This window comes from Colobus angolensis, unplaced genomic scaffold (genome assembly GCF_000951035.1).
Source record: "Colobus angolensis palliatus isolate OR3802 unplaced genomic scaffold, Cang.pa_1.0 Scaffold187, whole genome shotgun sequence".
In the NCBI taxonomy this organism is placed as follows: Eukaryota; Metazoa; Chordata; class Mammalia; order Primates; family Cercopithecidae; genus Colobus; species Colobus angolensis.
Genome location: NW_012115010.1, coordinates 736437 through 748900, shown reverse-complemented (window position 1 = coordinate 748900; position 12464 = coordinate 736437). Strand labels below are relative to the sequence as shown.

General features: G+C 46.0%; 1 protein-coding gene and 1 pseudogene across 3 annotated transcripts in view; one reads left to right on the top strand and one right to left on the bottom strand.

Annotated features, from left to right (window-relative positions):
• LSM12 (LSM12 homolog (S. cerevisiae)) overlaps positions 1–6271 on the top strand; it is a 32326-nt gene extending 26055 nt beyond the window's left edge. The window contains exons 3-6 of one of the 2 annotated variants that reach the window (XM_011940071.1): positions 863–972; positions 3361–3487; positions 3797–4037; positions 4605–4760. In XM_011940071.1, coding sequence (XP_011795461.1) covers positions 863–972; positions 3361–3487; positions 3797–3994 — 435 coding nt within the window. In that variant the 3' untranslated portion in view covers positions 3995–4037; positions 4605–4760. Of the gene's footprint in view, positions 1–862; positions 973–3360; positions 3488–3796; positions 4038–4604 lie in introns of both variants that reach the window. The other variant, XM_011940072.1, reaches the window with a different exon arrangement.
• Positions 6272–6908: 637 nt separating this feature from the next.
• On the bottom strand, positions 6909–7785 carry LOC105510404 (annotated as a pseudogene). Its single transcript, XR_001001557.1, has one exon. The product of XR_001001557.1 is annotated as a ribosomal RNA small subunit methyltransferase NEP1 pseudogene (transcript).
• Positions 7786–12464: the final 4679 nt, after the last annotated feature.

Sequence of the window (12464 nt, the reverse complement as noted above, 5' to 3'; positions counted from 1 at the left end):
TTTTTTTTTTTTTTGTGAGACGGAGTCTTGCTCTGTCACCCAGGCTAGAGTGCAGTGGCATGATCTTGACTCCCTGCAACCATCTCCTCCTGGGTTCAAGCAATTCTCTGCCTCAGCCTTCCAAGTAGCTGCAATTATAGGAGGCCCCCACCACGTCTGGCTAATTTTTTTTTTTTGTATTTTTAATAGAAACAGGGTTTCAACCATCTTGGCCAGGCTGGTCTTGACCTCCTGACCATGTGATCCACCTGCCTCGGCCTCCCAAAGTGCTGGGATTACAAGCATGAGCCATCACACCTGGTCGGAAATGTATATATTTTTAAATCTTGGCCAGGCTGGTCTTGACCTCCTGACCATGTGATCCACCTGCCTCGGCCTCCCAAAGTGCTGGGATTACAAGCATGAGCCACCACCCCTGGTCGGAAATGTATATATTTTTAAATCTCTGACCATCATTTGCCATCACATAGTCCCCCAGCCACACTCTATAATTTTAAAAGTACTTTATTTTCTTCCTAGTGCTTATCACTGTCTGAAATTACCTTGTTTTCGGTTACTTTTTTATAGTCTGTCTCCCCAACCCACTTCAGGCTGTATTTAGCCTAGCATAGTGAATGTCTGGCACATGGTAGGTATGCAGTAAGTATTAGAAGGAAGGAAGGAAGGAACATTTTCTTGGAATACCGGTAAATGTTCAGGTATGTTGTAGATTTTTAAAATTTGTTTCACTTTTCAATTCTGAGAAAACAGAAATCTGTCCAAACCAGTCTTTCCTGGCCTCCTTTCTTCAGCTTAGGTCCTGACTGTTGGGAAGAATGAAGATGAATCCTATTCTGAGTCTCTTTCCTCTCTTCCACCCTAGCTTGCCAGCAAAGCACGGACAGAGAAGGAGGAGAAGCTGAGCCAGGCCTATGCAATCAGTGCTGGTGTCTCTCTAGAGGGCCAGCAGCTCTTCCAGACCATTCACAAGACGTGAGTTGGGGGATTGGAGAGGTCTTTTGTCCTGGGGTAATGCGACCTGGTTGTGCTGTCTGGTGGCAGGCTTTTGGGTGGTTGTCTCCTAAAAGTCTACTGGGGAAGCTGGTAGGGTATTGGCAAAACGCCGGCATCCAGAGGTGCGGGTGCTGTAGCCCCCTTTCCACACAGAAGAATAGTGTAATCACAGACAAGTTGTCTTCTCTGGTCTTCAGTTCCTTGTCTGTAAAACTTAGTTTTGGATTAGATTATCCCTAAGGATCCCTTCTAGACCTAGTAGTCCATAACTTAGAACTAGTGATTTCTTCTCTTTGGTTTTGTTGTTTTGTGCCTTTCTCTAAAAGCTGATGCAGTTTTTATTAAGGGAAAGTTGTATCTATATCACTTTTCCCAATATAGATTGGGATGAACACAGAGTTAGAGCAGGTCACCTTCTTACCGCCTCTTAAAAGACATTTTGTTGGTCAGGTGCGGTGGCTCACGCCTGTAATCCCAGCACTTTGGGAGGCTCAGGCGGTAAATCACCTGAGGTCGGGAGTTCCGAAGCAGCCTGACCAACATGGTGAAACCCCCATCTCTACTAAAAATACAAAATTAGCCAGGTGTGGTGGTGCATGCCTGTAATCCCAGCTACTCAGCAGGCTGAGGCAGGAGATTCGCTTGAACCCTGGAGGTGGAGGTTGTGGTGAGCCGAGATCATGCCACTGCACTCCAGCCTGGGCAACAAGAGCAAAACTCCGTCTCAAAAAAAAAAAAGACATTTTTTCACAGCAGAAGTCATTTGACTCTCCACTAGCTTCCCTAGCTGCTGAAAAACTGGAACATTTGACACCCCTCTCCACCCCCACTCCCCACCCCACACTGCCTTCTGTTACTCTGTTTAACCACCCTGGATCTGGTGCACAGATGGCAGCTGGCATCAGAGCTGTTTGAGGCCGTGGTGTGAGTATCTGAACATTTACAGGTATGTGAAGTAACTCTCAGTCACATCAGCTGCCCTGGGGCTTCCCAAGTGTGAACTGGAATGGCTTTTCCCAGTCTGGCAAGTGCCCAACTGTCTGATAATTGAGAAGAGCCAGTCTGAAGAGCAGCTCCCATTATAGGTGATAGGGTCAGAGAAGATGGGGAGTTTGTTCTCTCTTTTTTTTTTTTTTTGAGTCAGAGTCTCACTCTGTTGCCAGGCTGGAGTCCAATGGTTCAATCTTGGCTCACTACAATCTCTGCTTCCCAGGTTCAAGCGATTCTCCTGCTTCACCCTCCCGAGTAATTGGGACTACAGGCGTGCAGCCCCACGCCCAGCTAATTTTTGTATTTTTAGTAGAAACAGCGTTTCATAATGTTGGCCAGGATGGTCTCGATCTCCTGACCTCATGGTCCACCCTCTTTGGCCTCCCAAAGTGCTGGGATTACAGGCGTGAGCCACCAAGCCTGACTTCTCTTTTTTTTTTTTTTTTTTTTTTTGAGTCTCGCTCTGCCGCCCGGGCTGAAGTGCAGTGGCTGGATCTCAGCTCACGGCAAGCTCCGCCTCCCAGCTAATTTTTTTTTTTTTTTTTTTTTTTTTTTTTTTATATACAGGGTCTCACTTTTACCGCCTAGGTTGGAGTGCAGTGGTGCAATTTTAGCTTACTGTAGCCTCGATCTCCCCAGCTCAGGTGATTCTCCCACCTCAGCCTCTGGAGTAACTGGGACTACGGACAGATGCCACCACTACTGGCTAATTTTTTGTATGTATTTTTAGTAGAGACGAGTTTTTGCCATGTTGCCCAAGCTGGTCTCCAACTCCTGGACTCAAGCAGTCTGCCTACCTCAGCCTCCCAAAGCGCTGAGATTACAGGTGTGAGCCACCGCGCCCAGCCTGTTCTCCTGTCTTTCTACAGGTGGTGTTTCTCCCTAGGCCAATGGTTGGCAAACTATGCCAGCAGACCAGATCTGCTCATCTGTTTTACCTATTGTCCATGGCTACTTTTGCACAACTATGGCAGAACTCAGTGCTAGTTGTAACAGACGATATGGCCTGCAAAGCCTAAAATGTTTGTTAAGAGACCCTTAAGAGAAAAAGTTTGCCAGCCTCTGCCCTAGGCTACTATCGTAGTTTGGATTCTTGAGGCTACCATCACATTTTTATGACTCTCCAGGTCTCTGATGCTTCAGAGTAACAATTTCTGGGCTCTCCTAAGAATAAATGTGCATGAGTTTCATTGCTTTTCTAGCCAGTGGCACCCAAGGAATGTTTCTTGGCTACTATATGGGCTGCTGGCGTCTAGTTGTTGGCTGAATGGTGAGCTGGGAACTTGGGATCAGCCGTCTGGAGTTATTTATTCATCAGACAGGAGATGTGGGATGCCCCCAAGAGGTTACATTTCGCCTGCTGTCTTCTCCTTCCAGCATTAAAGACTGTAAATGGCAAGAAAAAAACATCGTAGTCATGGAAGAAGTTGTTATTACACCCCCATATCAAGTGGAAAACTGTAAAGGCAAAGAGGGGAGTGCACTGAGCCATGTACGCAAAATAGTAAGTAAAGGAGCCTTGAAAGTTTAGGGGAGAGAGGATGGTTCCTCGGGCCTTCAGTCTTTAGCACCAGAGCAGGACATTGTGCTACAGTCTCTGCCTCCTGTAGCATCACTCTCTGGCCTCCTTGCACTGTGGGGCTCTGCAGCTGTGGCTTGGCTACTCCTGTGGGAATGGAACCACTGGGTGATACGGAGTGAAGTGAGTGGGTGACCCTATGTCCTTTGCTGGCTTTTTGGAATTAGCAAGCCTGTTCCGTGGTGTTGGGCCTGAGCAGTTTCTCTCATCCCATGTTGAGTTTTTCTTTTTTAGAGACAGAGTCGCGCTCTGTCGCCCACGCTGGAGTGCAGTGGCGCGATCTCAGCTCACTGCAAGCTCCGCCTCCCGGGTTCAAGCGATTCTCCTGCCTCAGCCTCCCGAGTACCTGGGACTGCAGGCATATTCTACCACACCTGGCTAGAGATGGGGTTTCACCATGTTGGCCAGGCTGGTCTCGAACTCCTGACCTGAAGTGATCTACCCACCTCGGCCTCCCAAAGTGCTGGGATTGCAGGTATGAGCCACCATGCCTGGCCCCATACTGGGTTTTTCTTAGCTGCAGATACCCTTCTAGAAAGATCTGGTTGGTATAAATCAGTTGCTGTTGGTGTCTCTGGCCCTGCATACATCACTGGACTTAGCATTTGTTAAAACAAACTTACAAAACACTCCTGCTTTTTTTTTGTTCTCTGAGGAACATTGAGAGACCAACATTGTAGATGTAGGAGGTATGATAAGACTGTAATCCCCCCACCAGCTTTTCATTTTGTACTTGTGTATAGAAGAGAGTAGGAGTTTAGGTCATGATTATCTCCCCTCATTGTATTTTATAGTTTAGTTTGTAGATTCACCTTCTTCTAGCCAGTCTTAGTGGAAACTGCAAAAAAAAAAAATGTAGCTGCAGCGGGAGGCCCTGGCCTACCTTGTGGTTGGGAAGGCCAATAGACAGCAAAGGCAAAGGTGCCTGGATAGTACATGGGCTGGACAGCCAGGATGGGGCTGTGGAAACCTGGGTTGGATTGTTTGGGAGACCTTTCTTGGCCATCTCCTTTATTGACCTGTGTTGCCTGGTCTTTTTCAGGTTGAAAAACATTTTAGAGACGTGGAAAGCCAAAAGATACTGCAACGTTCACAAGCCCAGCAACCACAGAAGGAGGCTGCCCTGTCATCCTGAGTCCGTACACATGGAGGACTCTTCCAGCATCCAGCCAAGGAGGCGCTGGTGGTGGCTTCAGCGGAGGCAGGCCGGGGGAGGGAAGGGATCCTATATGTCCTGTTGGCTCTTAACAAAGGGTCAGCATTTCCAAATCTTAGACTTGAACAAACAAAACACCCAACAAAAAAGAACAAGAGAATAATTTAAAAGTTGAATCATTACTTGACTAACAGACTTCGGTCCACCATGTCCTTTTCACAGCCCTCTTCTGGAACAGTCACCTTGTTAATTTTATTTTTGAAAATTCTTTTCCCACTCTGCCCTTTTACTTCTGACTTTCCTTTCCTAGTCTGTTCCTGCCATTCTGTTTTTATAAGTGGCTACACTTGCCTTCTGAATGATTGAAAGAAACTTTTACATCTTTTCTTCCAAAATAAAAGTAACAAGCTGACTGTGATTCTTAAGTTGAGACCAGAGCAGCAAAGGTCTCACTTTAAATTTTTCTTTGTTTTCTTTTCCTTTTTTTTTTCTTTTTCTTTTTTTTTTTTTTTGCACAGGGCATGGCTTGAATTAGTTTTATTTTTCTTAACTTTAAATATATATATGAAAATATATATTAAAATGTTCTCTAAATATTTTCTGCTTCTTGCAGGTCTCTTTTTACTAGATCATGGCTATTCTTCCCACCTCATCCCTCTGAAAATAAAAATGTATTGCCCTCCCCACCATCCATAGCCAGGCCTCTAACTTGACTTGGTGCAAGAGATTCTCTCTGTGAAGTTTGTAGAGCCAGTGTGCAGATAGAATTTGGCTTTGAGGGTTCCTGATGGCTTTTTAGTCTTTAACTGTGTGTGTACCAGTCTCACATTTGGCCCAAACCTCAGGATTCTCCCTCTGCCTGTCTTACTTCATGGTACTAGAAGAACTTCCTCGTCACTCTCACCACATGAGAGAGTCAGCTGCCCTTTCTCCTGTGCCTCTGCAGGAAGAATTCTTTTGCATGGCACATCTCAGCTCCTCTTTGACAGATAGTTTTCTTTGATAAGAAACCTGGAGTCCATTTACTCTGACCTCTCTTTAAATCTATATCCAGAGCCACAACCCAGGAAAAAGCTTGGGTGATCCGTAATTTCTCTTCTCCTGCTGTCCTCTTGCTCTTATGCCCCACCCCAACTCCCCTTAAATTTTACAAGCTTATGACAGTTTGTATGTGCTCAGCCAATGAGCAGAAAACCTGGAAATAATTTCTGGACTTTAGCCCACCAGTTTGTCTGGTTGACTAACCTGCTGAGAGCTAAAATTGGCACCCATTGCCCCGTGCCTTCAGGCAGTCTCATGGGGCAGAGCATGCCACCATCCGAATATCAGGCACTGAGTGGAATGTGGGTAAAGCTCACATGACTGGCTAGAGCTTTGGGGGTGGGGTGGGGGTTAACTACTATTTTTTTGGCCATGATCTCTTTCCCCTTCCTTTTTTTTAATTAAATAAATGGATCAAAATTAAATAATTCAAGCCCTGCCTTCAAAATGAATTTTTTTTTTTTTAGTATTATTTAGCAAAAACAATAAAACCCAAATTTTTTTAACCATCACTCATGTCTCAGGTTTGTGCGTCCTTTAGAGGCCCCAGGGGAGAGGATCCAAGGTACCCCTAAGACGGTATGTCTGTCTGGTTTGACCTTTCCTTTTAGAATCTCTTCTTCCTACTATTTATCCTCTCTTTTCACCCCCAAGGACTCATCCAGAAATATAGTGCAGGGTGTAATTTAAGAAGGGGGTCCAGGGTTGGGAGTGGTGTGTAGGTGGAGTATGGGGAAAAGGCTATAGTCACATACATAGAACCGTTTGTTACAGGACTGTTTGGAGGCACAAATGGTCGGCGAGCTGAGAAGTAAACTTTCAGATTCACATGCCTCTGGTGAGAACTTGATTTAAAGAACTGAGCCTTTGGCCAGGCGCGGTGGCTCACGCCTGTAATCCCAGCACTTTGGGAGGCCAAGGCGGGCAGATCTCAAGGTCAGGAGATCGAGACCATCCTGGTTAGCACGATGAAACCCCGTCTCTACTAAAAATACAAAAAATTAGCCGGACGTGGTGGCGGGCGCCTGTAGTCCCGGCTACTCGGGAGGCTGAGGCAGGAGAATGGCGTGAACCCGGGAGGCAGAGCTTGCAGTGAGCGAGATAGCACCACTGCACTCCAGCCTTGGTGACACAGCAAGACTCCGTCTCTTTTTTTTTTTTTTTTGCAAGAACAGTATTCATAGGATAAACAAATAGCAAATGTACAGCCTTGGCTTCCCCAAACTCCACAGTCTCAGTGCAGAAAGATCATCTTCCAGCAGTCGGCTCAGACCAGGGTCAAAGGATGTGACCTCAACAGTTTCTGGTTTCAGAACAGGTTCTACTACTGTCAAATGACCCCCCATACTTCCTCAAAGGCTGTGGTAAGTTTTGCACAGGTGAGGGCAGCAGAAAGGGGATAGTTGCTGATGGACACCATCTTCTCTGTATACTCCACACTTGCCATGGGCAAAGGCCCCTACCACAAAAACAATAGGATCACTGTCGGGCACCAGCTCACGCACATCACTGACAACCGGGATGGAAAAAGAAGTGCCAACTTTCATACATCCAACTGGAAAGTGATCTGATACTGGATTCTTAATTACCTTCAAGAGCTTCTGGGGGCCATCAGCTGCTCGAACACTGAGCTTGTGTAAAAGTTGAACCATGAGGCCACAAAAGCGGTCAAAGGTTCTGGGAATTCGGGTCTGGGGATTCACTTCAATCAGAACATTCTTCTGTGTATGGATATAAACCTGTAGCAAGCCAGCTCGGTTCAGGGAGTCCCCTCCATCAGCATCAGCAAACTCTGGTGGGCAATGTCTGGCCGCACTTCCCCAGGGTCCCGTCCATTCTTCAACAATATAGACTTGTGCTTGTCACAGTTGAGTAGCTCATATGTCTTCCCTACCTTGACTGTCTCCAGACTGGCCCCTTCCAACACCACAATAAGCCTACGGCCTCGGATCTTGTTTCCTGCCCCTAGTCGGGGCCGCTTGGGTGGCACAGCATCCCAGTCCTGTGCCTGTCCCCACTGCTTCGTTCACAAACAAGACTCCGTCTCAAAAAAAAAAAAGCAGCTTTTGATTTAGCCTACATGGGAATGTAGACTTAGAGAAGGTGAGAAAGGGAGAAGGGAAGAGACCTTGTAAGATCTAGAAAGCCTAAGAGAGACTATGAAAGGAGTGGAGGTGATTGATCAGTGGGAAACAGCAAGCCTGGGAGGAAGCTCTTCATCATGTGTCCCACATCTTCCTGTCCCCACTACTAGTCTTAATTCTGTAAATGCGGGGAAGTGAGTATCAACTGGGTTTGGTAGGAAGCACTTTTGACTCCTAAGTTTTAGTTGCTAAAATGGTGTGGAGCTTTAAGCAGTTCAAGAGGTGGAGTTAGTGTCGTCGGAAAGGCAGGCAGTCGGTTATGGAAAAAAGAACAAGGGCTTTAATAACTTCATTCCTCGTGTTGTTCCTGGCTAAGTAATTTCATCTTTCTTAGCCCTAAATTTCCCAACTGTAAATGTGGAAATAATATCCATTTCCTAGGATTGGTATGAAGGGTTAATAAGATATCTTAAAAGCCTAATACTTAGAAAGTGCTCTGTAAATGTTAGTATAAATGTTAGCTTGATCCTTGGATAGTTAAATCTGGAGGTGAGATTGGAGTAGATGATTTCCAGAAGTGCCATGTTTGCTTTAGGAGCCTAAGTTTAGGCCAGGTGCAGTGGCTCACGCCTGTAGTCCCAGCACTTTACGAGGCCGAGGCAGGATCTCAAGACCATTCTGGGTGGCATAGTGAGACCCCCGTCTCTACAAAAAATAAGTTAAAAAAAATTAGATGTGATGGTACATGCTACTTGGGAGACTGAGGTGGGAGGATCACTTGAGCCAGGGAGGTTAAGGCTGCAGTGAGCTGTGATTGTACCAGTGCGCTCCAGGATGCACTCCAACCTGGTGACAGCAAGATGCTGTCTCTTTAAAAAAAAAAAAAAAAAAAAGCTGTGTTTAGATGGCATTTTAAGGGAGGCTAATAAGTAAAGCACTTGGGCAGATCTGGTTCAGGCAGGGGTAGGGGTCTCAGAGCCCTGCCCTCGGTCTCACAGAACTCACCCCTTAACCCTTCCTTGGAGTGCCTAAGGAATGCTTTTGATTATAATTTTTTGTTTGAGATGGAGTTTTGCTCTTGTTGCCCAGGCTGGAGTGCAATGGCGCGATCTCAGCTCACTGCAGCCTCCGCCTCCCGGGTTCAGCTGATTCTCCTGCCTCAGCTTCACAAGTAGCTGGGATTACAGGCACGTGCCACCATGCCTGGCTAATTTTGTATTTTTAGTAGAGACTGGGTTTCTCCATGTTGGTCAGGCTGGTCTCGAACTCCCGATCTCAAGTGATCCACCCTTCTTGGTCTCCCATAGTGCTGGGATCACAGGCAGGAGCCACCACACCCGGCCTTGATTATAATTTTCAAAACTTTCTCAGAATAGAGAATGAGTTCCCCTGAGGCCAAGTGACTTGTCTAGAGTGCCCCACCTGCCTGTGGTAGCAGAGCTGGAAGAAAGCCCGAGGCTTTATCCACTCATGGGTTCCTAATGCTGGGACTTTCCAAACTGATGGCATGTGTACTGCTCATTTTGTTTGCCAGAATGAGGCTGGAACACGGGAGACTAGTGAGAATATCAGAAATTGCCACCTAGATTGAAAGGATATTGAACCACGGAAGAGCATGGTACAGAGACTTACATGTATGATGCAGCATGGACAGTTTTGCAGTGTCTCCTTGGCTTTGTTTTGGGGTGTTCTCCTTTATCCCCAAATACACATGCGCGCGCACACACACACACCCCTACCTTTACACCCAGCACCTGATAATCTCGCTGCCACCACCACACACACGCCTTTGGAGTTACTGCTATTTAGAGCATCCAATTATTGTGGTATAAACAGCCTCACCACAGTGAGTTGATAACTGAATCTGTGCCATTCAAGTCTGAGCACCTCATTGCTGATTTCTGTTTGGTGCTTTGAAAATTTGAAAATTGCTCAAGCACTTCAATATGAGTTCAGTGGCTGCAGCCTGTGAACTACTGATTGAGGAGGGTAAAGGCTAAGAATTTGTGTCTCATAATCTGTTCTCCTGTGAGACATACTGGTAAAGGAAATAGAGGCATTTCATTCATACACAGATCAAGTGTGCTGTCCTGCTTGGTATGGCAGCTATAGCATGGAGGGTACTGTGGTGAGAATGTGTAGTACTGGAATCTGAAATGTACAGGATGAGTGGTAAGGAAGTGGCAGAAGTGGGAGTGTGGGAGAGAGCTGGTTGCCTGGTTGGAGGATGTTAGATTTACATGGTAGGTTTGCTTTCCTATCACTGCTGGAGGCTGTCAGTGCCAGAGAATTCCTCTTTAAGAAACTTGGAATCGGCTGGGTGCGGTGGCTCATGCCTGTAATCCCAGCGCTTTGGGAGGCCGAGATGGGTGGATCACGAGGTCAGGAGATCCAGACCATCCTGGCTAACATGGTGAAACCCCGTCTCTACTAAAAATACAAAAATATTAGCTGGGCGTGGTGGCGGGTGCCTGTAGTCCCAGTTACTTGGGAGGCTGAGGCAGGAGAATGGCGTGAACCCGGGAGGTGGGCTTACAGTGAGCAGAGATCGCACCATTGCACTCCAGCCTGGGTGACAGCGAGACTCCGCCTCAAAAAAAAAAAAAAAAAAGAAAAGAAACTTGGAATCATCTGCACATACTGCCTAAAATTTAGGGGTTTAACATAATCAGATAAACAGTGTGAAGTATCTGAAAAAGATGCTCTTCAGCTGCCATCCACTGGTAATACACTGTGTGGCTGTTTCAAAACAAATTTGTTCTTTTATGTTATAAAAACCTTACACAGCCAGGCACGGTGGGATCACTTGAGGTCTGGAGTTCAAGACCAGTCTGGCCAATGTGGTGAAACTCCATCTCTACTAAAGATATAAAAATTAGCTGAGCGTGGTGGTGTGCACCTGTGGTCCCAGCTACTTGGGAGGTTGAGGCAGGAGAATTGCTTGAACCCAGGAAGTGGAGGTTGTAGTGAGCTGAGATCACACCACTGCACTTCAGCCTGGTGACAGAGCAAGAAAACTCTGTCTCAAAAACAAACAAAAAACAACCTTACATGGCTCATTACAGAAAAACTAAAAGACAAAGCAGACAGTTTCATCTACCACCCTCTAAAACATTATTAACATCTTTTTTATCCTTTCACATTCTTTCCTATACAAATGATATTTTCTAGATTTTTAGACACCTTTCCTTGCCCCTTGTGTTTCTGAAAGTGCAGTGCATGATGTCAAAAGAAACTTGCTAACTGGTTCCAGACCACAAAATTAAGTCAGTGGTATACTCCAATTTATTAGCATCTTAGAATTGATATATATAAAAGGTAAGGGACTAGATGATCTCTAAGATTACTTCCAACCTCAGTGATCTCTATCTTGCTCTACAATGCCCTGCTTCAGGGCCACCTGTGAAGCCATTCTTGACAACTGGAATGGAAACTGATTCCTTCAATAATTTGTTTCTGTCGCTCATATCATGTGGCATATATGAGTTGCCTTTTGGGTATTTGTTTAGGTTTGTCTTTAGTGGTCTATTGGGGTGTCTCGAGGCTCCAAGACACAGAAAGTTATTCAGTCACTCATTTGTGTATTTGCTAGCACCCAGTTGTTGAGACAGAGCGGAAAATAGAGTTTTTAAAGTCATCAGTATAATAACTGGATATGTTGCCTTAGTCAATATGAAAAGTGATCCAGGAGTACGTTTTGAGGAAAGCTTGGAGTTCAAGTTTGGAAAGAGGACAAAGGACCAATAAAGGATACAGGGGAAGAAAGAGATGCACCTGGTTCCAGACTGGAAAGCAGCAGGAATCTACCTCAGGCTTCTCTAGAGCAGACTCTGGCAGCTGGGACCAAGTCTGGTCAGATTGTAGTCCCCCTTCCTATCTGGACTCTCCCATTTTTCTACAATTCCCAGTTTTGTTGAAAAGTCTAAATTGGAGCTAAGTTTCTTAATTTGCTGGGTAAGGTGAGGCTATGGCATATTTCCAGCTCTGTTGCGGACTCCTGCAGTGTTAGACAAGAACTTCTTACAGGTCTTTTCGTGGAGGGACCAGCAAGTGGTGGATTTTTTTTACTAATCTGACCCCTTTTACTCTGGTCTGTCTCCTAGCTTAAAGTTGTTGCTTATGCTTACTGGAGGGAAGGGCATGTATCTCTCTAGAGAGAATATTTATAGATGGCCACTGAGATGTGATTTCAGCTGAAATCTGAAGAATAAGGTGCTAGCCAAGAGTGTTTGGATAGAGGGAACAGCAGGTGCTAAAGTCAGGTTGACAAGAGCTTGGGATGTTCAGGAACTGACAGAAGACAGGTGGCTGAAGCCTGCTGAGCAGGATGATAGAGAAGTAGGTGGAGCCAGGTGGTACAGGACCTTACAGTTATCCTAGAGACTGGGTTCTTTGGCACCATGGACAGCCACGGGACTTGGTCTGATATCAGACTGTGGCAGCGGAAGCAAGGAGGCTGCTGGGTTAGGGGTTGGCACAGCAGTCTGGGTGGGAGACTGGTGGCAGAGAATTGGTTTCAGAGTTGATGGGACTTGATGCACTGAATGTGAGGGCAAGGTGGTGAGGGACAGAGAGGAATGAAGGATGCTTTCTAGGTAGGTGGCAAACAATGGGAGAAGAA